This window comes from Dendropsophus ebraccatus, chromosome 2 (assembly GCF_027789765.1).
Source record: "Dendropsophus ebraccatus isolate aDenEbr1 chromosome 2, aDenEbr1.pat, whole genome shotgun sequence".
In the NCBI taxonomy this organism is placed as follows: Eukaryota; Metazoa; Chordata; class Amphibia; order Anura; family Hylidae; genus Dendropsophus; species Dendropsophus ebraccatus.
In genome coordinates this window covers 97,886,421-97,912,778 of record NC_091455.1, presented here as the reverse complement: position 1 = coordinate 97,912,778, position 26,358 = coordinate 97,886,421, and the positions used below count along the sequence as shown (strand labels likewise).

General features: G+C 40.7%; 1 protein-coding gene across 1 annotated transcript in view; it reads left to right on the top strand.

Annotated features, from left to right (window-relative positions):
• The window catches only part of LOC138784155 (collagen alpha-1(XXI) chain-like), an 88,754-nt gene that overhangs the window by 40,604 nt on the left and 21,792 nt on the right, over positions 1–26,358 (top strand). Inside the window, exons 12-20 of the mRNA XM_069959668.1 lie at positions 464–517; positions 1,419–1,463; positions 5,285–5,338; positions 11,238–11,291; positions 11,381–11,434; positions 16,163–16,234; positions 19,416–19,451; positions 21,384–21,428; positions 21,512–21,544. Of these exons, the coding sequence (XP_069815769.1) occupies positions 464–517; positions 1,419–1,463; positions 5,285–5,338; positions 11,238–11,291; positions 11,381–11,434; positions 16,163–16,234; positions 19,416–19,451; positions 21,384–21,428; positions 21,512–21,544 (447 nt within the window). The remainder of the gene's footprint in view (positions 1–463; positions 518–1,418; positions 1,464–5,284; positions 5,339–11,237; positions 11,292–11,380; positions 11,435–16,162; positions 16,235–19,415; positions 19,452–21,383; positions 21,429–21,511; positions 21,545–26,358) is intronic.

Here is a 26,358-nt window from a genome sequence, read left to right as displayed (position 1 = left end):
CTCACTTTATGTAGGAATAACTTTGTTATGCGTTACCTTATCCATGTAATTCTGAAATTCTGAAGGTGTGTGTGTGTGTGTGTGGGGGGGGGGGGTTGTCACAAATTGTATTTTATGTTAGTGGTAAGTGTCAGTAAATAAATCCAAAAGCTTATTAAAATTTGGAAACATTTTAAATTCTCTTCTTCTAAAAGATCAACATCATGACATATAAGTTGATAATTCACATATGTCTATTCATGTTGGCATCATTTGGTAATGGTCCTTTTACTTTATTTGAACGTTAGTGAGCCTAAAAATAACCAACAAATAATAAAACTGGTAATGCCTCCTGTGGTACTAGTACAGTGGAAACCCCCAGAAGTGACCCCATTTACACTTTTCACTTTTGTCTCCAAATGTAAAATTTTCACAAGAAGCATAAGTACCCTTAATAACACTTAATGTTATATTTTTATTATAGGGAGGCAAAGGTCATCAAGGTCAGCCTGGAATAGAGGGCCGTCCAGGAATACCGGTAGGAATACATTTTATTCAATTTGTTATCACAAATACACTTAATTTGCGCCACTTCTTGCGCTACTTGTTTTGTTGGGATAATCTACCTGATGCTTTGAAATAAAAAATGAAGGTAACCTGGAGAAGAATAAGAAATTCATCAGCTAGGTGTGCATCATTCAGCTAATGCTGCTTTTTCATTAGCAAATTTAGATATTGTCAACTTACTTTGAAATAATAAATGAATAAAATGATAAGGTCTTTTGAGCAAAATTTAAATTTAGATGGTCTGTGAACTTCCAACAATCAGTTCTTGTACATTAGGCCCCTTTCACACATCAGTATTGTACAGCATGCAATTACTGATCAGTAATTGCAGAAACTGTAGTACCCATTGATTTGAATTGACCCTTTTACACATCGATATTTGCTATGGATCCGTAAAAGGGCTGTGATTTATGACAAAAAAAAAACTGTAGTATCATTGAACAGTACAGTACAGTATATTTACAATCAATGGTCTGTGCAAATAAAAAAGGGATGGATACACAAATCTACTGTGCTTTACATGTCCTTGGGATGTATCCTTTAGGTGGTTCCATTGGTCTGACCAACTAAAAAACACTGGTCATTAAAAATACCACCTAGTTTAAAGTTGGAAACCCCGCTCATTGACTAAGCTCTAACTTGAAAATAGCTTTTACATCACCAAACTGGACATTTTAATGTGGTTTACACATTTTATTATTCAAAGAGTATTTTGAGCAAATATTTGCTAATATACTTTATAATTACTTTAATTTGCATGCATTATAAATCTGATCATATAATGTACAACCCCATTCCAGTTTTATTAATTCATCAGCTTAAAGAAGGTTTCAACAAATAGTAAGTAAACTGAAAACTGTGCCATTTTTTAGGGTTTTCGTGGTTCTTCTGGTCCTCCTGGTCCAACTGGATTAAAGGTAACTTCAGTATGGTCTGACTTGTCTACTAACTAAAAGGCTCTGCAGATGAGCACGAGGTCACTCGATCAACTTATATGGAAAATGCAGGCTGCATGAGCTCGCAAACTGAAGTAAAAACACCTCTGTTGGTCTGCCAAAAAACTGATTTATATAATGTGGATTTGCCTCTAATCTTCAAGATGGAAAGACCACAATGAGTCTGGTCTAACAGATGACCTTGTATGAGCCTATCCGATGATGCCCATTGGCTGTATGACAATAAATTTGTATGGGTGTAGTGTGATGAGCATTTAGATTATGGATACCCAAATGATAGCAGCTGATCATGGGGAATGGGTTCCTTTTAGCTTTTCTACAGTAAACTTATCAATGGGTCTAGTGATAAATTTATTCCAATTTAAACACACTTATCCTCTACCGACAAGGTAAAAGTTACAGTGCAGAAAATAAGTATTTGACACACTCTCTTTTTTGCAGTTTTTTTCCTCATAAATTCCAGAAAAGCACCTTATTTGAATTTTTTATAGTTTGCTTTTTTTTTTGCATGAAATAAGTATTTAATACAATAGAAAAAAAACATAACTTAAAGGATAAAATCCGACCAAATTTAAAAAAGGGAGGAAGGCTGTCCTTGTGCCTCTGTTGCGCCCTTTACGGGTCCTGACCATCACTGGAAGTCATTGTTGTCTAGAAACCAGGTACATCACAGCATGGCCCGGCTGAGCAACTGCCCACTAAGTCAGTTAGTGACAATCACTCATCCGGGTATATGATGTTGCAGCTGTAAGAACTGCAGGTCAATGGTGGCTGTCAATGGGACCCTGGACAGTGCATGAGGATAGGTAAGGTTAGGATAGGTTGGGATGAGGATAGGTAAGCTTAGTTTGTTTATTATTTTTCAGCGTTACTCTGGCTTTCTGACTTTTTATAATTTAGTGGGACATCTCCTTTAACCCTTAGGTGACCCTGGACGTACCTGTATGTCCAGGGCCGCCTACGTGTGCTCGCTAATAAGGTAATCGAATGCAGCTGTCAAAGAATACATGATGTCATTAGGATGTCCGATCGCCGTGCCCGCTAATAAGGTAATCGAATGCAGCTGTCATTAGAATACAGGATAGATCTCAATGAGAGATCAGAGTGCTTATACTAGAAGTCCCCCAGGGGGGCTTCTAGTGTAAGTGTACAAGTAAAAAAAAAAGTGTTGTTATTAATAAAAAAAAAAACCCTCCCCTAATAAAAGTTTGAATCACCCCCCTTTTCCCATGTTATAAATAATAAATAAATAAACAAACAAACATGTTTGTTATCGCCGCATGCGTAATCGCCAAAACTATTAATTAATCACATTCCCGATCTCGCACGGTAAATGGCGTAAGCGTAAAAAATCCCGAAGGTGCAAAATTGCACATTTTTGGTCGCATCAAATCCAGAAAAATTGTAATAAAAATCGATCAAAAAGTCGCATATGCCCAACCAAGGTACCGATAGAAAGAACACTTCATGGTGCAAAAAATGACACCTCACACAGCCCCATAGACCAAAGGATAAAAGCACTATAAGCCTGGGAATGGAGCGATTTTAAGGAACATATATTTGTTAACAATGGTTTGAATTTTTTACAGGCCATTAAATACAATAAAAGTTATACATGTTACATATCATTGTGATCGTAATGACTTGAGGAACATATATAACAACCCAGGGCGAGCGGGTTAAAACGAAAAACCCCCAAATACAAGTAATGCAGGTTTTTTTTTAATTTCACCACACATTGAATTTTTTCATGGTTTCGCAGTGTCCTTTATGAAAAAATTCAGCCTGTCATTGCAAAGTACAATTAGTGGCGCAAAAAATAAGGGCTCATGTGGGTTTCTAGGTGAAAAAATGCAAGTGCTATGGCCTTTTAAGCACAAGGAGGAAAAAACAAAAATGCAAAAATTTAAATTGTTCCGGTCCTCTAAGGGTTAATATTTGGTACTGAAATCTTTTTTTATAAATTACAGAGGTCAGATGTTTCCTGCAGTTCTTGGCCAAGTTCACACACACTGCAGTAGGGATTTTGTCTTACTCCTCCATACAGCTCTTATCCAGATCTTTCAGGTTTTGGCACTGTCACTGGGCAACACTGAGTTTTAAGCTCCCTCCAAAGATTTCCTATTGAATTAAGGTCTGGAGACCAGACTCCATGATCTTCTATTTTGGTCTCATCTGACCACATGACCTTCTCTCATATGTCCTCTGGATCATCCAGATGGTCATTGGTGAACATCAAGCAAACATGGACATGTGCTGGCGTGAGCAGGGGCGCCTTGAGTACCCTGCAGGATTTTAATCAATGTTGTGTGTTTTTAATGGTAATCTTTGAGGCTGTGGTCCCAGCTTTCTTCAGGTCATTGACCTGGTCTTCCCATGTACTTCTGGGATGAATCCTGACCTTTTTTCAGAATCATTCTTACATTATGAGGAAAGATCTTGCATGAAGCCCCAGATCTATAAAGAATGACAGTAACTGCCATTTCTTCAATTTTTTTTCTAATTGCAGGAACAGTTGTTGCCTTCTCACCAAGCTGTTTGCTTATTGCCCTGTAGCCCATCCCAGCCTTGTGCAGGTCTTTTGTCCCTGGTGTCCTCATACAGCTGTTTGGTCTTGGTCATGGTAGAGAGGTTAGAGTTGACTTTGTTTTATACAGGTCATGATTTCAAATAGGTGCAATTAATACAGTTAGTGAGTGCAGAGTACAAGGAGCTTCCTATAGAAAAACTAACAGGTCTCTGAGAGCCAGAATTTTTCAGGTCTCTGAGAGCCATAATACTTTTCATGCAAGAATATGCTAATTAATTATTTAAAAATCATACAATGTGATTTTCTGGATTTTTAAAATAGATTCAATCTCTCACAGTTGTAGTGTACCTAGAATAAAAATTACAGACCTCTTCATTCTTTGTAGGTGGAAAAACTTGCAAAATCGGCAGTGCATCAAATACTTCTTTTTCCCACTCCAAGGGTACTATTACACGGAACGATAATCGGCCGAATAGCCCTATCCGGCCGATTATCGTTCCACGTATTACGGTGGCTGACGATATGCAAACAGAATACTTAAACTATCCACGCTCCAGGGCTCCTCCTGCACTCTGCCTCTCCTGTGTCCCGCGCGCTCCAGCTTCAGGGTGGCCTGTCTCAGCTGACAGGCCGCTCAGCCAATCACACGTGGGACCCAGGAGAAGCAGACCGCAGGAGGTGCCCTTGAGCGTGGATAGGTAAAGTATACAGTTTAAGCAAGGGCTGCAAGGACATCGTTAACAATGTCCACGCAGCCCTTCTTAAACTATTATCAGGCCGTGCAATAGGCTCAGTAAACAAACATTGATTTAGAAGATCAGTGCTCGTTTACTGTTATTATCGGGCCCCCAATAGCCCGTCTAATAGTACCCTTAGTGTAAGAATGCACTGGGACCCCCAAGATCTCAAAAATAGGGAGCAGCTTAGAGCAACTAGTGATTCATGTATGCTGCCACTCCATTCATTGTTTATAAAGCGTCGCTAAAGATAGCCTTGTGCATGCAGAATTTGTCCCCTTTCTCAAGATCACGTCCCAGCAGTTGAACCCTGCAGAATCTGACACATCCCATTTCACCTGGAGTGTGGATAATTGTTTGAGGTTGGAATACCCCTTTTAACTATTCTGTTTTCATAGATACAATAGCAAATGCAAGCTTTTTTTTATCAGAATGAGATACACTGAGGAACAGGAGATACATATTAGGTAGATGTTTAGAAACATTACTGATTACATCTAATCACATTTTTATAGGGAGAAAGGGGAATGCCAGGACCAAAAGGTGCCATTGGACTTCCAGGCCTTAAGGTAATTATCATCAATTATAAGTCTGATACTTAGCTGGAAAATTTTTAGTCCTGTCTTAAAGAAAAAAAAACTGTGCAAGCTAGACTGCCCATAAACATTACATGTTTACATGTTACAGGGGTTATCCAGCGTTAGAAAAACATGGCCTCTTTCTCCCTGAGACATCACCACTCTTGTCTTCAGTTTGGATTGGGTTTTGCAACTCAGTTCTATTGAAGTGAATGGGGCTTAATTTCAAACCACACCTGGACTGGAGACAACTGGAGTGCTGCTATATTCCTACATAGCAGAAATGGTGGATAAGGAAGTTACACTTTTGTTCCTAGAATTTTTAAGGAAGACTAGTGACAAAACTATTGTTGTGGTTTTTAAAAATGGTAAAGTAAAATAACTAGAGAAGTCATACACTCCTTTCCCATCCTCCACTTCTCCTGTTCTGGCGTCTCCTAGGCACTGCAGGTCTCTGCACAACCCAGGCCATCTCGAAACAGAGATTACAATTTCAACCATTCTGAATTGTTCTGAAAACATTTTGAGTGGCTTGACAATCCCTTTGGGGCTGGAATAACACATGCAATTTTTGTTTCAGTTCATTTTACACAATTTTTTTTAGCTAAAGGCAGAAAAACTATGGAGAAAAGACAGGTACCTCTCTCTTTTGTACCAACGCCTATGTTTGCCTCAAAAACTGCATGAGTGACCTTAGCCTACAAGTGCTGCCCTAACTTCAGTAAAATAGATTAAAATGCTCCAAAAAAACTAAAATAACAAAACCTCTTCTTCATCTAATCTCGTCACCCCTGGTGGCCAGCTGTCACCCAGCTTCCTCGCACTCCTGCACACAGATGTTTACCATGTGTTTCTATGTATATGTTATGTTATATGTTAACTGGATTTGTCATTTAGGATACTGGCAAAGCTATGTGACAGGAGCTAAAAGCCGTCCTGCTCATTAAAGTCAATGTGGCCGTCATGTGGCCGTCGGCCGCACGTCGGGCTGCACAACAGCATCCTTTTTTCACTGATTTCTGCCGTGTAGCCCGACGTGCAGCTAAAAACGAGATATGAACATACCCTAAAACAGATGCTGTCACCTTACTGCACTGTAATGTTTCTCTGTGTTGCAGTATTACAGGTATTTATTGTAGCAGCAAAGTAGAGTCTTTTGTGATCAATACTATATCAGATGGATCAGAGGAGAGGACTATGAGCACAACACACAGAAAGTATTTTTATAACATTAATTATACAGTATTTAATCTATATGTATTTTCTGGAGAAAAAAAAGCCTCCTAAAGGTCCCCATACACTTTGGAATATTTTCGGCCGAACCCACCTTCTGCTTGTATGGGGCCCCCCTGAACAACCAATGACAGATTATATAAGGGGTAAACCCTTTGTTCAAAAAGAGATAAGCCGCAGAGAGAGGGCTCCCACTGCGTTCCTATGTATGGGGAGGACAGGCGGCAGGTAGGAGGTACCAAAGGTGCATGGGGACCTTAACTTTTGAACCAATATCTATCAAGCAAATGCTTTTTTATTTTGAAAATCAAATAAAAATACAGTGGTACCTTGGTTTAAGAGTAACTTGGTTTAAGAGAGTTTTGGTTCAAGAGCTCTCAGTTTTTCAAAATTTTGACTTGGTTTAAGAGCATTGCTTTGGTTTAAGAGCTTCCTGTACTGGGAGGGAGGGGCATGGTCTGCATAGCGGGGTCTACAGCACTGTACTCTGACCCAGGACGTCTCCCTCACCTTCCAAATCATAGCAGATCCACTTAAGGCTGGGGCTTACATCAGGGGACAGAACTGTGGAGGTAATCTCTCAATAGCTGTAAACCCTCTCTCCCCGGACAGAGAGTGCTGCATGTATGTGCCCACATCTGTCCTGCTCATTCCTTCATGCTCCCTGCAGTCTCTGACAGCCCTTGTGTTTCCCATCCTCTCCATTACTGTACAGTAACTTATAATATCACATATTCTGCTGTTTCTGAATGTTTGTTTAACCCCTTCAAGACCAAGCCTATTGGCACCTAAAAGACCAGGCTCATCTTTCAAAATCTGACCTGTCTCACTTTATGCGCTTATAGCTCAGTGATGCTTTAACGTATGCTAGCGATTCTGAGAATGTTTTTTCGTCACATATGGCACTTCATATTAGTGGCAAAATTTGGTCACTACTTTGTGTGTTTTTTGTGAAAAACATCATGAAAAATTAAAAAAATTAGCATTTTATGAACTTTGAAATTCCCTGCTTCTAAAAAAAGAAAGTCGTATCACATAAATTAGTTACTAAGTCACATTACCGATATGTCCTCTTTATTCTGGCTTCATTTCATAAACATATTTTACTTTTTTAGGGTGTTACGGGGCTTAGAAATTTATCAGCAAATTACCACATTTTCGTGAAAGTTTCCAAAACTGATTTTTTTAGGGACCAGTTATTTTTTTAAGTTGATTTAGGAGGTTTGTATACTGGAAAACCCCATAAGTGACCCAATTTTGGAAATTAAACACCTTAAAGAATTAATTTAGGGGTATAATGAGCATTTTAACCCTACAGGGGCTGGAGGAAAGTATTCACCATTAGGCCGTAAAAAAATGAAAAATTTAAATTTTCCAATAATATATACGTTTAGATTAAAGTTTCTCATTTTCAAAAGGAACATGAGAGAAAAAGCACCCCAAAATTTGTAACACAGGTTCTCTTGAGTACTACGGTACCCCATATGTGGGCGTAAACCACTGTATGGGCACACAGCAGGGCTCAAAAGGAAGGGAGCGCCAATTGGCTTTTCCATTGCAGATTTTGCTATAAAAGTTTCCGAGCGCCAGGTGCATTTGCAGAGCCCCTGTAGTGTCAGTAGAGAGAAAACCCCCCATAAGTCACCACATTTTGGAAAGTGCACCCCTCAAAGAATTCAACTTTGGGTAGGATGAGCATTTTGACCCCACAGGTGTTAGAGGAAAGTATTCAAAATTACTCAATTTTTCCAATAATATGTTCGTTTAGTTTGAAATTTCTCAATTTCACGAGGAACAAGAGAAAAAAGTACCCCAAAATTTTTAAAGCAGGTTCTCCTGAGTAGAAAGTTACCTCATATGTGGGTATAAACCACTGCATGGGCACACAGCGCCAATTGGCTTTTTCAATGCAGATTTTGCTGAAGAAGTTTCTGAGCGCCAGGTGCGTTTGCAGTGCCCCTGTAGTGCCAGCGGAGTAAAATCTTGCCATCAGTCACCCCATTTTGGAAAGTGCACCCCTCAAAGAATTAAATTTGGGGTGTGGTGAGCATTTTGACCCCACAGGTATTAGAGGAAAGTATTCAAAAGTAGACAGTAAAAATGAAAAACTCGAATTTTTCCAATAATATGTTCCTTTAGTTTCAAATTTCTTAATTTCATGAGGAACAGGAGAGAAAATTCACCCCAAAATCTGTAACGCAGGTTCTCCTGAGTAGAACGGTACCCCATATGTGAGTATAATCCACTGTATGGGCACACAGCAGGGCTCAGAAGGATTGGAGCGCCAATTAGCATTTTCCGTGCAGATTTTTCTAAAGAAGTTTCTGAGCGCCAGGTGCATTCGCCCCTGTAATGTCTACAGAATAGAACCCCCCCAAAAGTCACCCCATTTTGGAAAGTACACCCCTCAAAGAATTCATCTTGGGGTAGGATGAGCATTTTGGCCCCACAGGTATTAGAGGAAAGTATTCAAAATTGGCCAGTAAAAATGAAAAACTTGAATTTTTCCAATAATATGTAGGTTTAGTTTGAAATTTCTAAATTTTACAAGGAACAGGAGAAAAAATGTACCCCAAAATCTGTAATGCAGGTTCTCCTGAGTACAACGGTACCCCATATGTGGGCATAAACCACTGTATGGGCACACAGCAGGGCTCAGAAGGGAAGGAGCGCCAATTTGCTGGAGCAAAACCGAAGCTAGTAATAGTTATTAGGATAGCGCAGTTACTAAAATACAATAAAAAAATGAGATTACAGGTAATGTGGAGGTGGTTACGGACAGTCTGGGGTGGTTTCGGGTAATCTGGAGGTGGTTACGAGATAACTCCAGTCCCGCCCTCCTGCGCGTTCTCGTGTGAGGCCGTCATTTGATTGATAGCCCACACGAGCATGCTATCATACTTAAGTCTGTGAGCTGTGCACATTCACAGACAGAAAAGAGAAAGGAGACGTTTTATCTGCCCTGGTCCTCACCACTGCTGGCCTGGCTTCCCCACTGCTCCCGGTCTCACAGCTGCACGGGTGGTCCCTGCCACAGCTGATGTAGGAGCGTTCAGCCACTGTGCAGAGAGGGGGCGGCTTTACAACTGGGACACTGAAGATTTATTGAAGAGGACTGTAGAGGCAGCTTTATCAGCGGTCAGCAGCATTGTATTGCTGTCCCCTGCAATGATAAATCATTTGCACACATAGGGGATGGCTATACAGCGTTGCTGACAGCTAATTGGTCGAGGAGCGGTCTAAGGGAATGTAATGGGGCTCGGCTGGCCGTGCGCGCTCCCGAGCAGCAGAGATCTCCTGTTCAGCATCAGCTGAAAGGCAACGTCATCGGAGGGCCGGCATGCTCCCTGCTAAAGAGAAAACAGCAGATCTGTGAGCAGCACAACGGGGTCTATATCTGGGCATAGTAGCAGCGGAATGGTGCAAAATTTAAGCTGTAGACTCTCCAGGGTAGGGGCTAATTGGTGAGAGAGTTTTATTTTTTTCAGTCCAAATGACAGTCACACTTTAAGATATATTAAAGGGGCTATCCAGCGCTACTAAAACATGGCCACTTTCTTCCAGAGACAGCCCCACTCTTGTCTCCAGTTTGGGCGAGGTTTTGCTGCTCAGTTCCATTGAAGTGAATGGAGCTTAAAGGGGTATTGCGGCGGTAAGCAATTATTCACTAAATAACACACATTACAAAGTTATACAACTTTGTAATGTATGTTATGTTAGTGAATGGACCCCTTCCCCGTGTTCCCCCCCACCCAAGCTAGACCCGGAAGTGTAGTGCTCTATAATCACCTGATTCGTGTCGACCCCCGTCTGCCATCTTGTAACAATGATGTCATCTTCGGGCAGCCGGCCGAACCGCTCCAACCGCCCCTTGTGCCGGCCGCCCTCTGCCGCGTCATCAGCTGCTCAGCCGCGATTGGCTGAGCATTACTGTGCTCAGCCAATCGCGGATGAGCATCTGATGATGCGGCAGAGGGCGGCCGGCACTAGGGACGGATGGAGCGGTTCGGTCGGCCGCCCGAAGATGGCGGACGGGGGTTGACACGAATCAGGTGAGTATAGAGGTGAGTATATTGTTTCTGAAAAAAAGTTACCATGTTTTTGTAGCACTGGATAACCCCTTTAAGTAGACAATAAAGGGGGATTAGAATGATCTCTATCATAAATGTCAAAATATACTGCATGTGGAAATATCTACTAATAGATTATCTACTAGAATATATTTGTGAGTGAATTTTAAGCGACAGGGCTGTACTGCCACCATGTGGTAAATTTTCAACTATTCAGCTTCATGCTCTGGAATCCATGGACCCAGCAAAAGAGAATTTTCACATTCAATAAAGAAATGTAAAAAAGTATTAATATTAACACATCCAAATAAAATAAAAATAATAAAATAAAATTCTAAATAGCCGTCAAAACTGTGGTTTCCCTTGGTCTTTTTAACAACCAGAATAGAACCATAGAATAGCATAGAATATACTGTATATGGCTGTTTGCACTTTATAGTTGTTATTACTAAGGCATGTTGTTTTGATAGATACAATGTTATCACTGCCATCAAGACCACATGTACAGTTAATAACCGGTCATCACATCATCATTTTATTAATAACCATTTTTACATTTACTAATAATGTTGTATTATTTAAATGAGGGTGAAAGTGGGACACATGGACTTCCAGGATCAGTAGGACCACAAGGATCAAAGGTAGCATACAGCATGCTTAGTTTTATTTATTCATTAATTTTCTGTGTTTATTTTTTTCCTCTTTTAACATTCACGTTTATGTATGACAGGGTATACAAGGCGAGCATGGGCTACCAGGGCCACAAGGGCTTCCTGGAATAAAAGTAAGTATACAAGTGTAACTGTCTCCACAAGGTCCTTCTAAATAGGGTTGTCTAGTTTAAGAACTGCTTAATATACACCGTGTTATAGAGAGAGATTCCTCAGATCCTCCTATATTTGTTCTTGCACATAGGGGATTTGTATTTGAATGTGCATCCTAATTAGATTAAAATGAATTGATACTCCATTCTTTTACTCTATTTCAGTATCTAAATGAGTGTATGGCTATGTTCACACGTCAAAAAAAGAGAAAAGGAGTCCGCATTTTCTGTCTAAAAAGACGTCCATTATTGCCCTGATTTAACTGGCTGCAATACAATGCATAGAAGTCAATGGAATAACGGATGTCCAATGCACACAGCGTATAAAATGACGGACGTTTTCTGCGCAGACATCAAAATAATGATGATGTCAATTATTTTCGGATGTCTTTTGCAAACAGCGGACATTATTTTTTAGTTGTTCACATGCAATTTCTCTTTTTTTCTTTCTCAATTTTTCCTATTAAATTCAAAGGACTTTTCAATTAAAGACACTCCCAAAGGCTAATTAGTAACCCCAAACAGGCGGCCAATCCTCAAAATAACAGACGTAATTTTGGACAAGAAAAAAACGTAGTGGGAACATAGCCTAAGAGATTAAAAAACAGGTTTAGAGAAAAAGAGGTTTTGCTGCTGCTACTCCAACAATCCTTGCTCAATATGGTAGTTGGAACTATTCGTATCACCGGAATAGGAAGGCAGAGGACCTCACCTGTGGGCAATCAGGCGTTGCAACACGGATAAACAAAAACGTATTCCAGCAGTCCAATAAAATCCGGTATTTATTGTAAATGTTCCATAAAATTGTTACATACAAAAAAGTGCATGCTCCATTAGGATGCTAGATGCGTTTCGGCTCGTTCTGAGCCTTGATCACAAAATATGAGAAAACTGTGCAAAGACTGACTTTTAAATACAAGAAATTATCACATATCACATTCAGGCTTTCATAAATTGCAATAGTAAGGGAGTTGTTTATTGTATAGAATGCACAGCCTGTGAGATCTGTTAGGGTGGGTTCACACTATGGAATTCTCGCGGATAAATTCTGAAGAATTACGTCGCCTGTATGCCGACCCCATAGACACCAATCTATGGGCCAGCTGATTTCGCATTCCACCGAAAGAATTGACACTGTGTCTATGGAGCCGGCGGGAAGGCACGCGGCCGTGCCCGCGTACAGGCGACGGAATTCCGCGGAATTTATCCGCGAGAATTCCTCAGTGTGAACCCACCCTTATGTGGGATGCACAATTCGCAAGCTGAAGGATCGTATTTCAGAACATATACATGACATAAGATACCAAACAGCTGCAGCTAGACACTTCATAAGGGTGCGTTCACACCTACAGGATCTGCAGCAGATCTGCAGCAGATTTGATGCTGTGTTCAGTTATTTAAATGAAATCTGCTGCAGAAAATCAGCTGCAGATCCTGTAGGTGTGAACGCACCATTAATGAGCATTATCGATGAGCGAATACTGTTCGATCGAATAGATATTCGATCGAATAGTAAGGTATTTGATCTATCGAATATTATCGAATAGTTCGCAGAATATTCAATAAATATTCGATAAGCGTTCAAATCCGCCAGCTTCCGGTTTTTAACTCCAAGTGGTCGAATAGATGTTTTTCAATAATCGAATACTTGTTCCCATAGACTTTAATGGCATAGAATATTCGATCGAATATTCGAATATTTGGGAGATATTCGTACGAATATCGAATATTCGAATATTTCACTATTCGCTCATCACTAATGAGCATCATGGACAAGTTCACACAAGTTCGGTTTTTGGAATAGAAAAAAATCGCCAGAACATCAGAGGGGGTAACATACAATGTATTTTACTTAATCAGGAAGCATTCTGGATTTCAAAATTACAAACCAGAATAACAAATGGAATTTTGTTTTCTTTGACTTCTGAACAACACCATTATTATTTAATTACTAATGGTTTGCAGTTCCTTTCTTGATACGACTTTTTTGAGCCCATGACCCAAGTAAAGCACAGACATCTGCTATATTACATCCAAGATATTTTTTATGCTCCTTTAAAGCGACTCTGTACCCACAATCTGACCCCCCAAACCACTTGTACCTTCAGATAGCTGCTTTTAATCCAAGATCTGCCCTGGGGTCCGTTCGGCAGGGGATGCAGTTATTGTCATAAAAACAACTTTTAATCCTGCAGTGCTGTCTAACGGCCGGGGCTTATATTTGTATATGCATTAGGCTGGCACAACCTCTCTGTCCTTCCTTCCCACCCTCCTCATCATTAGGAATGATCCAGGAACATTTACTGCTGTTTGAGCTTTGCAAAGGTGTATTAACGATCCAGCCCATGTTCATTATACTCACAGGTGGGGAATAGGAAGCAATCTGCCTGGAGCATTCCTAATGATGAGGGTGGGGAGGAAGGACAGAGAGGGTGTGCCAGCCTAATGCATATGCAAATGTAATGCTGTGTTTACACGGAACGATTATCGTGCGAATTTGCACGATAACGATCAAATTCGAACCATAATCATACATGTAAACGCAGCGAACGATAGAACAACGAGCAAGAAATTGTTCATTTTTATCTTTGAACATGTTCTTAAATCGTCGTTCGCAAAAAATTTGCTGATCGTTCCGTGTAAACAGTCGTTCACCGATTTTACCTATGTGCGTGATAGGCTTAAGCGATCGCAAAACGAATTTTCCATACGATAAATCGTTCCGTCTAAACGCTGATCGTTATAAAAAAAAAAATCATTACTTCGAAATCGTTAATCGAACGATCAGGCGAATTATCGTTCTGTGAAAACGCAACATAAACCCCGGCCGTTAGACACAGCGCTGCAGGATTAAAAGTTGTTATTATGACAATAACTGCATCCCCTTCTGAACGGACCCCAGGACAGATCTTGGATTAAAAGCAGCTATCCGAAGGTACAAGTGGTTTGGGGGGTCAAATTGCGGGTACAGAGTCGCTTTAACAGGCAGGCTCTTTTATTTTTATATTTTTTCTATTATATATATATATATATATATAGTATATATTCATTCGTGTATATGGCCCTCTCTCCTATGTTGGGAGGTAGAGTCATGTCATGTGATGTAATTGCCTACAGGTGACCCCCTGTGAATTTCTTGTATTTAAAAGTAAGTCATTGTACAATTTTCTCAAATGCTGTGATCAAGGCTCAGAGCGAGCCGAAACGCATCTAGCATCTTTATGGAACTTGCACTTTTTTGTATGTAACGATTTTATGGAACATCTACAATAAATACCGGATTTTGTTGGACTGGTGGAATACGTTTTTGTTTATTCAGAAAACAGGTCTGCTTTTTTTGAAGGTTAAAAAAGCAATACCAAGCAAGAAGGATTCTCATAATCTCATGTGCAAAAGGACCTTAATCCTGGTTTCATACATGGCAGTTTTTTATTTTTAAACTACAACCCTGAGTATGTTTAAAAGTAATTTTCCAGACAACCCCTTAAAGAGCACATGCTTGTTAACCCCTTAAGGACCAAGCCAATTTCTATTTTTTCCTCCTTGTGCTTAAAAGGCCATAGCACTTGCATTTTTTCACCTAGGGACTAGAGATGAGCGAACCAGAAATCCAGCAGGTTTGCTCATCTCTACTAGGGACCCACATAAGCTCTTATTAATTTGCAATGACAGGCTTAATTTTTGCTTAACATAAGCTGCACAACCAGAAAAAAAAATTATGTGTGGTAAAATTGAAAATAAAATGCGTTTTTTTTTTATTTGGGGGGGGGGGGGGGGGTTGTGTTATACATGTTCCGCAGGTCAGTATGATTACAACAATATGTAACTTGCATGACTTTTATTTTATTTAGTGGCCTTTAAAAAATTAAAACTTAAAAAAAAAAAAATCTTCCTTAAAATTGCTTTTTTCCTATCCTTATAACGTTTTTATCCTTTGGTCTATGGGGCTGTGTGGTGTAATTTTTTGCACCATGATCTGTACTTTGTTTGCGTATATGTGACTTTTTGATCACTTGTTATTACAATTTTTCTGGATTTGATGCGACCAAAAATGTGCAATCTTGCATTTTGGAATTTTTTGGCGCTTATGCCGTTTACCGTGCAAGATCGGGAATGTAAAAATTTAATAGTTTGTGCGATTACGCATGCGGCGATACCAGATATGTTTATTTATTTATATTTATAAAATGGGGAAATGGGGTGATTTAAACTTTTATTAGGGGAGGGGATTTTTTTATTTAATTTTTTTTTTACATACATACTATACTTCTAGTATAGCCACATTGATCTCTCATTTAGATCTATGCAGTATAGATATACTGCAAATAGCACCCGGGATCGCAGGGGTTCAGTGCAGGGTCGCCCCGCGGTTCCCCTCTGAACACCCTTAACGACGCCAGGGCGTACATTTACGCCCTTGGTAGTTAAGTGGTTTAAGTACAAAAAAAATACCATAATATTATAGTGATATAACACTTTTCTTTGTTTTCACCAATACCACAAAGCAGCCAGTGATTTGCTGTGTCAGTAAATTGAACAGGGATCTTTTAGAAGGATAATACAAGAACACCACCATCACCTCAAATCATTTTGTCAACAGCACTAAACTGCTTTTCTTTCAATGGTCTCAATTTCTTAAGGAATGTGTTTATAAAGGCCCTGTAAAACATCATTGATTTCTTTTTGTAGGGTCAAAGAGGAGACCCAGGTTTACCAGGATTAGAAGGTTTAATGGGAATCCAAGGGCCAAAAGGACTAAAGGTAAAGTGGAAGATTCATTATCTACATAATTTAGGAATGTGTACTTAGATACTGAAATGCCATATTTTCCGGCATATAAGGCGGCTGGGCATATATGACGACCCCTGACTTTTAAGCAGATTGTCAGGGGTTTGCCTTATACGCCGGAAAATGTTAACCCCTGCCTGACCGCAGCCCTGTGGTAAGGCAGGGGTTAACTGCAGATAATTAAAAAAACAAACAAACATTTAACTCACCTAGGGCCCGTTCCCAGCCTCTGCACGCCTCCCGTACCGTTTCCGGCGCAGGCAGTGTCACATACACTACCTGCGCCAGAGAATGAGATCAGCGAACCTCTCCCGGGCAGCCGAGCGTCTCATCAGAGAGGCTCGGCTGCCGGGAGAGTTTTGGGAGAATGAGAGAGGCTTAGCGAACTTCCGGGCCACTCTCATGCTCTCAAAGCTCTCCCGGCAGCCGAGCGTCTCATCAGAGAGGTTCGGCGATCTCTGTCTCCGGCACAGGTAGTGTACCTCACACTGCCTGTGCCAGGAACGGTACAGGAGGCGTGCGGAGGCCGTTAGTTAAATGTTTGGTTTTTATTATAGTGGTCACCCCATTTGGTGGGGATGGGGCCATTTTTGGGCCCCCCCACTGTATAGGGCCACCATACCCGGTGTATAAGACGACCCCCGACTTTAACCCTGATTTTTCAGGGTTAAAAAGTCGTCTAATGCGCCGGAAAATAAGGTAAATTCTATTTATGTTTTCTGTAATTTTCTCATTATATATTTCTTTTTACTCCATTTCTATTCCTAATTATGGGGGCAGCCATTTTGTCTGAGTTGCTATTAACAGATTTTAACCCAAATAATGTATTTTAACTTTTTTATTTATTTATTTATTTTTATTTATTTATGCTTACCTGGCAACAGTGCAGACACTTTCCCACAATCCCTCTTGCTTGCATATGAAGTGAAAACCAACTGTCAGTACTAATGGGACAGGTCAGGTGACTGCAGATGAACTTGAGTGACCCAACCTAGTGGATGCCTGGCAGACCAGAACTAAGGCAACAAGTTATCAAAACAAAGCATCACATAGGGGATTAGTGATTCTATATATTACAAGAAATGCTTGTACAATGTAAGGCCACGTTCACACTACATATTTTTACATTAAACAACAGCCATTGTTGCAGGTTTCAACAATGGCCATTGTTTAATGACAGTGTACAATTACATTACACTGTATAGAATCACGGCCGTAGTGTATACACTTTGTATACACTAAGGCTGTGGTCCTCTGCGCCCACAGAAAAAAATTGACAGGTCTATTTTGTGAACAGCGACCGCACAAGATCTCACAGTGTAAAGTACGGCTCCTGGACGTTCTCTATAGCTAATTGGAATGGGGGCACACCCAAATGTGCCCGCATTCCAATTAAAATAAAGTGATGTTCACCCGTACTGCAGTATCGGACGATGTTCATACAGAATGTGAACATGGTTAAATATGTTTTATTTAACCCATTCTGGACCAGGCTAATTTTCGTTTTTTGCGTTTTAGTTTTTTCCTCCTTGTGCTTAAAAGGCCATAGCACTTGCATTTTTACACCTACAGACCCAAATGAGCCATTATTTTTTGTGTCACTAATTGTACTTTGCATTGACAGGCTGAATTTTTGCATAAAATATGCAGCGAAACTAGAAAAAAATTATATGCGATGTGAAATAGAAAAAAAAAAATTTTCTTCTTTGGGGGGGATCCTTTGGTCTATGGGGCTGTGTGAGGTGCAATTTTTTGCACCATGATGTGTTCTTTCTATCTATACCTTAATTGCATATATGCAACTTTTTGATCGCTTTTTATTAAAATTTTTCTGGATTTGATGCGACCAAAAATGCGCAATTTTGCACTTTGGGATTTTTTGGCGCTTACGACTGTTTACCGTGCAAGATCAGGAATGTGATAAATTAATAGTTCGGGATTATGCACGCAACGATACCATACATGTTTATTTATTTATTTTTATTTATAACATGGGAAAAGGGGGCGATTCAAACTTTTCAGGGGAGGGGGCTTTTTCTTAATAATAACCCTTTTTTTTTTTTTTTTTAATACATATACTAGATGCCTCCCTGGGGAACTTCTAGTATATGCACACTGATCTCTCATAGAGATGAGCGAACTGGGTTCGGGTCCATCCGAACCCAAACAATCGGCATTTAATTAGTGGCGGCTGCTAAACTTGGATAAAGCTCTAAGGTTGTCTGGAAAACATGGATACAGCCAATGACTATATCCATGTTTTCCACATAGCCTTAGGGCTTTATCCAACTTCAGCAGCCGCCGCTAATCAAATGCCAAAAGTTCAGGTTCGGATGGACTCGAGCATGCTCGAGGTTCGCTCATCTCTAATAGAGATCTATGCTGTATAGGATATACAGCATAGATCGATGAGATCTGTGTTCTATTGCTTTTGGCTGCTGCAGCCAAAAGCAATAGAATGCTGAGCCGGGATCAGCACCATTACGGGGGAGCCAGCGCCAGATGCGGAGATCGCTCCTCCGTCACGGGGGTGCGGGGGAGGCGATCTCCCCACTAGACCACCAGGGAGTAGCTGCAGTAAGTCTTCAGATGCAGCTGTCAACTTTGACAGCTGCATCTTAAGACTTAATTAGTGGGCACGGTGATCGGACGATAGCTGCGGTCCCGGGCTACATGCCGCACCCGGGACCGCGGCGGTTCAGAGCGGGGTCGCCGCGTAGCCCCGCCCTGAACTCCCCCACCCGCACAAGGACGTACAGTTACGTCCTCGTGCGGGAAGGGGTTAACATACTGCATTAGTATAGACAAGTTTTCTCTGTAATACCACCCCTTTATTAAAAATTACTTTTGACATGTCATCATCCACTGACTAATTCCGACAGTTTAGCCTCATTATAATCTATGGCGGTATTTTTTGTTCAGTCAAATTCTATCAGAACGACAAACACCAATAAAATCATAGCAGTCTCTTGGGATCCATTGGTGTCTGTTGTGCAGTGGTCCATTCAGCTCCATTAATCACTGCTGAAGGGAATCTAAGATAGAGGCCTGAATAGAGCATCTGATGCAAATGTGAACCTAGCCTTAATTTTATTTTGGAAAAAGTTAGAAAATAATTGAAATAAGTGTATATTTAAAAAAAACTGTGTTGCAGGGTGACAGTGGAGATGATGGATTAAAAGGGGATCAGGTAAGTTATTTGTTTTATATGCAGGTAATCAATTTTGTTACTCTGTAAAGGCAAAAATATATTTTTTCTTGCCGTGAAAGTGTTTTCTCTGGGCTAGATTAAGATTGGTCGAGGACTCTAACCCTTATTCCACCCCTGGAATTCAGGCTCTACTTGCCCCCTTTTGCTGTTACTTATAGGAAAGAAGGTCGCATATTCAGCTAAAACCAGTAAATCCCTTACATTGCTGCACCTAAAAACTTTTAAAATCTTTTGAATCTGAATGGGACTGTTTTTGTGGCATGCACGAAAAAAATAAAAAAGCACTCTATATTTTTTTTTCTTTTTAATGCACTCTCACCACCACTATTCCTGTAGTGTCATCGGATTTATCCCAGCTCAGCAGTATCCACACATTTTATTACTGCAGCTTGGTCATGTAACTTCTAAACAGCTATTCTTCAGCATTCAAATCGTATGGACAGCTTAAGCCAGACCCACATCTCTCTGTTGGGAAAATGTAAAAATCCTAATCTATATATTCTCCTAAATAAGATGAGAGGCAGGGAGGCTACACTGTCATCACATTATTAAAACTATATAACAGGAACTGTATCATTAGCATTACTAACTGTGAAGGGAGTTTCTATCAACCCCTATGGAGAGCGTGTGTGAAACAGTCCATGCAGCTTCATCATACTGGAGGTCCTGCTACCTGAGTAGGTGACTGCATTGAAAGCACAGAAAGGATTCCAGGAATTTTCAAAAAGAAAAGAACAACTAAATGAGTTAATACTAGATGAATGATTGAGAGGATGGCCATCATTTAATGAGAAATACAGTGGTACCTTGGTTTAAGAGTAACTTAATTTAAGAGTTTTGGAAGAAGAGCTTACAGTTTTTGAAAATTGTGTTGCATAGCGGGGTCTACAGCACTGTACTCTGACCCAGGCAGTCTCCCTCACCTTCCAAATCATAGCAGATCCACTTCAGGCTGGGACCTGCATCAGGGGACAGGACTGTGGAAGTATTCCTATCTCCCCAGACAAAGAGTGCTGCTATACTGTTCCCACATCTTCCCTGCTAATTCCTTCATGCTCCCTGCAGTCTCTGTCAGTCCTGATTGGTCCATGATGAACAAACACCCCTTCTCCATTGCTGTCATGTGACCACACAGACCTCTGACAGCAGCCCTGCTTCTCTATTCTAGCCTGTTGTACTACGCTACTGCATTATGGGGATCTGCAGTCCCATCCTGTATCTACAAACTGCTGCTGTTCTCTCACGTTTACGCACATACTATACATTATACTCCACCTGCTGATTGCTATACTGTACAGTAACAGTAATGATTTCTTATGGGACAATTTCCTTTGGTTTAAGAGTGGATTTGGATTACAAGCATGGTCCCAGAACAAATTATGCTCATAATCCAAGGCACCACTGTAATGGCTGTTATTTTAAAACAACAGCCATTATTTGCCATTAAATGATGGCCATCCACTCAATTTCAACAGTGTGTGAACATAGCCTTTCTGTGTTTTTATTCCACTCCTGGTTTTGGTTGCAAAATACTAAACAAAAATACTGTGTGTGAACATAACCTAAAACTTCAAAACAGAGAGTCATACTGTGTTCTTTTCTGCTGAGCTGGATAGGATTGATAAAAAGCCATGAAGAAATCCCGTTTTCCCTGAGAGATAAAAATAAAAGTATAAATGGTGAAAAGAAAATGCTGGAATGAACAGCATTACATCTTCTCTATTTTAAATGTTAGGGCTCACAGACATTTTGTAAAGCCTTTCTACTCAGTGTTATGGTATAATACTATAAACCCAATGATCCTGAAAAGCAATCATAATGGACTGCTGCACCTAAAAGTATTTACATTAGTATTGTTACAGCTTGTTCTTTTATTTCATTCAGATTTCTAGACTTTTTAATTTCTTGCAGGGGATGAAGGGTGAGGCTGGTCAACCTGGTCCTTCTGGAATAAGGGTAACTATAAAGCTGTTACACTTGTAGGTATAAAATACAATTTAAGATGTTAATCATTTTTTTGTTTTGCATATAAAATTCAGGGTGCAGAAGGAAGCAAAGGAGCCAAAGGAGAGGTACTGTAGAATTTACTATAACACTTTTTAGTTTCATGATGAGAGACTCATATGCGCTCTGATTGTGCCAACAAGTTAAAGTGTAACTACTATTTTAAAATAAAACTGCTCGTATTAGAAGTCTATGGAACTCAGCTCCCTGTAGCAGAGATGAAAGGGCAGAGCGCATGCAGTCCCTTCGTTCTAGCTATTGGCAAGGCTCTTAAAAGCCGAACCCCAACCGATATACACTTCTGACATATGGCTATGACTTGTCAAAAGTTTTTTAAAATGGTAGTTACACTTTAGATGACTACGGCGATCGGGCGTGCGGGCGGTGCAGGAGTTTAAGGGGGCCGGGGCTGTAAGCTGCGGGTGGCCGGTGGCGGCGCAGGGGTTAAAGGGGCCGGGTCCCATGCAGGCAGCGGATTCGCTGCGTGTATGGGACCCATTGAAATTCACAGTACAGGATCCGCAGCTGATTTCACTGCAAACTCGCAGCATGAAAATCAGATGCGGATCCGGTAGGTGTGAACACACCCTAAAGAGGGAACTCCTAGACGGGCTTCACAGGCCCATTTGCCGTGAAGCCCCACCCATGTGAAACTGTCCACTGTCCAAAGAAATGAAGTGATTTTAGAGCAGAAAGAAGACTCAGACAAGTTTTATACAGGTATATATCAAATTTGCAGCATCTAAGCTTGTGGAAGGTGCAGAGAACAGCACAGAAAGTAAGAAAGGGGGGAAGGGTGATGGTGGTCTATTCTTCCAGTTCTGACATGGTGCTCTCTGCTGCTACCTCTGTCTGTGACAGGAACTGATCCTCACAGAATACTTCTACTGCTCTGGACAGTTCCTGAGACAGACAAAGATGGCAAAAGAAAAATTACACTAAGTTTTTATTACCCCAAATCTGCAGTTTTTAATATCATCCCATGTGTAGCCCTGGTGCTCCACTTGCTTTGGACCAAACTGTGGATTTTGGTGCCTTTTTTAAATAAATATATTAGGGTACCCTATTGAGATTGTAAAGTAATTGTGGTAGCAAAACATGACAAACACCCCCCCCCCCCAAAAGAGCCAATCACAGGATTGATCTAGGGGCGTAGTGAGCTTTTGACCCCCAAGGATGTTTCATTTAGTTAATAGCCTATACTGGAGTAGGCTATCAATAAAAAAAGTCCTTTGAAAACCCTTTAGATTCTAACAGGCTAAGTTCACACTAGGGAATTTTTCAGCCATCAAAAATATGTTCGATATTTGTCAACTAGAAAATGTACCCGCTGCTGCCCGGGTATAAAGTGTCAGTGTGTTAATTAAATTTGTTCTAAGGTGCCCAGGAGGCCAAGCTAAATATATTGTTTCATCTGAGTTAATCAGTGGAATTAGTGTATACCTGTAGTGCATAGTTGTAGGGGTTCTGTATACCCACAGTGTATAGTTTTTAGGGGTCTCGCATATCTGTAGTGCATAGTTGGGGGGGCTGTATACCTATAGTGTATAGTTGGGGGGTATTGTATACCTGTAGTGTGTAGTTGGGGGGGCTATATACCTGTAGTGTATAGTATAGGGAGGTCCTGTATACCTGCAGTGTATAGTTGGTGAAGGTCCTGTATACCTGTACTGTATAGTTCGGGGGTCCTGTATACCTGTAGTATATAGTTGGTGCTGTATACCTGTAATGTATAGTTGGTGGAGGTCTTGTGTACCTGTAGTTTATAGTTTAAGGGTCCTGGATACCTGTAGTGTATAATTGGTGGAGGTCTTGTATACCTGTAGTATATAGTTCGGGGGTCCCGTATACCTGTAATGCATAGTTTGAGGGTTCTGTATAACTGTAGTATAGAGTTGGTGGAGGTCCTGTATACCTGTAGTGTATAGTTTTGGAGTCCTGTATACCTGTAGTGTATAGTTTGGGGTCCTATATACCTGTAGTATATAGTTGGTGGAGTTCCTGTATACCTGTAGTGTATAGCTCTGGGGTCCTGTATACCTGTAGTATAGAGTTGGTGGGGGTGCTGTATACCTGTATTATATAGTTGGTGGAGGTCCTGTATACATGTAGTGTATAGTTTTGGGTTCCTGTAAACCTGTAGTGTATAGTTTGGGGACCTGTATACCTGTAGTATATAGTTGGTGGAGGTCCTGTATACCTGTAGTGTAAAGTTTGGGGGTCCTGTATACCTGTAGTATAGAGTTGGTGAAGGTGCTGTATACCTGTAGTGTATAGTTTTGAGGTCCTGTATACCTGTAGTGTATAGTTTGGGGTCCTATATACCTGTAGTATATAGTTTGTAGAGTTCCTGTATACCTGTAGTGTATAGTTTTGGGGTCCTGTATACCTGTAGTGTATAGTTTGGGGTCCTGTATACCTGTAGTATATAGTTGGTGGAGGTCCTGTATACCTGAAGAATATAGTTGGTGGAGGTCCTGTATACCTGTATAGTTTTGGGGTCCTGTATACCTGAAGTATATAGTTGGTAGAGGTCCCGTGCACCTGTAGTGTATAGTTTTGGGGTCCTGTATACTTGTAGTGTCCTGTATACCTGCAGGGTCGTATTTACCATTAGGCACCCATGGTCTGGTGCGTAGGGTAGCACCTTGCAGAGGGGCAGTACCCTCCCAATCAGACTTGACAGAAAATCTGGTGTCTTTTCGAGGGGGGGTATGGCGGTATTGGTCAGTTCTGGTATAGCGGTGTTATCCAGTCACAGTATGGCGGTATTGGTCAGGTTTGGTGTGGCGGTGTTCTCCAGTCACAGTGTGGCGGTATTGGTCGGGTCTGGTATGGCAGTGTTATCCAGTCACAGTATGGCGGTATTGGTCAGGCCTGGTGTGGCCGTGTTATCCAGTCACAGTGTGGCGGTATTGGTCAGGTCTGGTGTGGCGGTGTTATCCAGTCACAGTATGGTGGTATTGGTCAGGTGTGGTATGACAGTGTTATCCAGTCACAGGCAGTATTGGTCAGGCTTGGTGTGGCGGTGTTAAATGTGACGTGTGGAGCTATTACCTACCTATCCTGATGCTAATTGGTGAGTGAGGATGGGGCACCTTCAGGTTTAGTGCTTAGGGCAGCAGCAGCTGGTAATACTGTCCTGTATACATGTACTGTATAGATGGAGTAGGGGTCCTGTATACATGTACTGTATAGATAGAGTAGGGGGCTCTATATACATGTACTTTATAGATAGAGTAGGGGGCCCTGTATACATGTACTGTCCAGATGGAGTAGGGGGTCCTGTATACATGTACTGTATAGATGGAGTAGGGGGTCCTGTATACATGTACTGTATAGATGAAGTAGGAGGTCCTGTATGCCTGTAGTGCCCTGTATATACATGTACTGTATAGATGGAGTAGGGGGTCTACCAGTTATTTCTGTGGATGTTGTGAGGCAGCTGCCCTAGCAACCATTAACATTCCAGCTCCCTGCGAAAATGAAAGCAGTAATCTTATTGGTTGCTTAGGCTTCCAACTGCAGTTTCTGCTGGAGAGATGCAGCTAATTATATCACCCGTGTTTGCAGTGTGGAGATTTTCCCATTCATCTCTATGGAGCGCTCTTTCCCTTCCCCCTCCCCTCCTGTACATCTGGCGGGGACGGGACCTTCGCAATAACCTTCCCAACCTTCCATTGGGTACCCAATGTATCTATGTGCCAAAGTTGGGGTCAAACTGTTCAGGCGTTTGGAAGTCTATACGGGACAGACAGACAGACAGACTTTCATTTTTATTATATAGATTATGGCCGACTATAATGATCAGAATCATTATAGATCGCTGTCATTAGCAATTATACGACAACTTTTTGATTGTGTATGATTCCCTGTCATAATCCATTCACCCATAAAAATGTGATCCTTTACTCCTGTAAGTTTTGATGTGAGCTCTCTACATACCAGACTTACAGATGGATTGAGTTTTGGATATTTCAGAGATCAATACTGTGCACTCTTTCTCTTGTTCCTCAAACCATTGCTCAACAATTTTGCAGTGTTGCAGGGAGCTTTATCCTGCTCTAAGAAGCTGCTGCCATTAGAAAATATCATTGCTATGAAAGGGTTACCTGGTCTGCAACAATATTTAGTTAGGTGGCACATGTCAATATCCACACAACCCAAGATTTGCCATCAGAACTTCGGTCCCATCATACTGCCTTTGTGGACTTGTCACCTTCCTATTATGCATTCTGATGCCATACCTTATCAAATTATCCAAATATATGTTACCAAATGTCTACATTATGTAAAGGCAAATGTTATTCATCAGACCAGACCACTTTCCTCCATTGCTGTATGGTCCAGGTCTGATTTATTTATTCACTCCAACCACTGGGTAAGATCGGGCGCTGGTCCAAGATAGGCCAAAGAATAAATAATGAAGATAAAAAACTATTTATTAAAACACAACGCGTTTCGAAGTCGTGCTGACCTCTTTCTCAAGTGTATAACGAAAGAATGTTTTTCAAGATCTATAAACAGGGTGGTTTGCACATGCCCAGTAGCAGCCAAAATACAGGTGATGTCTAATTACATACATAATACCTCCCAACAGGGAGTAGATCAAGTAAACCTGTTTTAACTTAATACATAAAACACTTCTACAAAAAAGGAATAAAAAGCAAGCAGACCCAAAAATATAAATATAAGAAAAAAAGTTATAAAAATTTTGTTTTTTACATATAAACAAAATTTGAGATAACAATAATAAAAGCCTATCTTGTGTTCTCAATCGTTTCATTTAATCCCTGCGGTGTAAGAGTAGCTAATTTAAAAATCCAAAAGGATTCCCGATTTATCAGTTGTCTATATCTGTTTGGGTGATTTTCTGGGATTT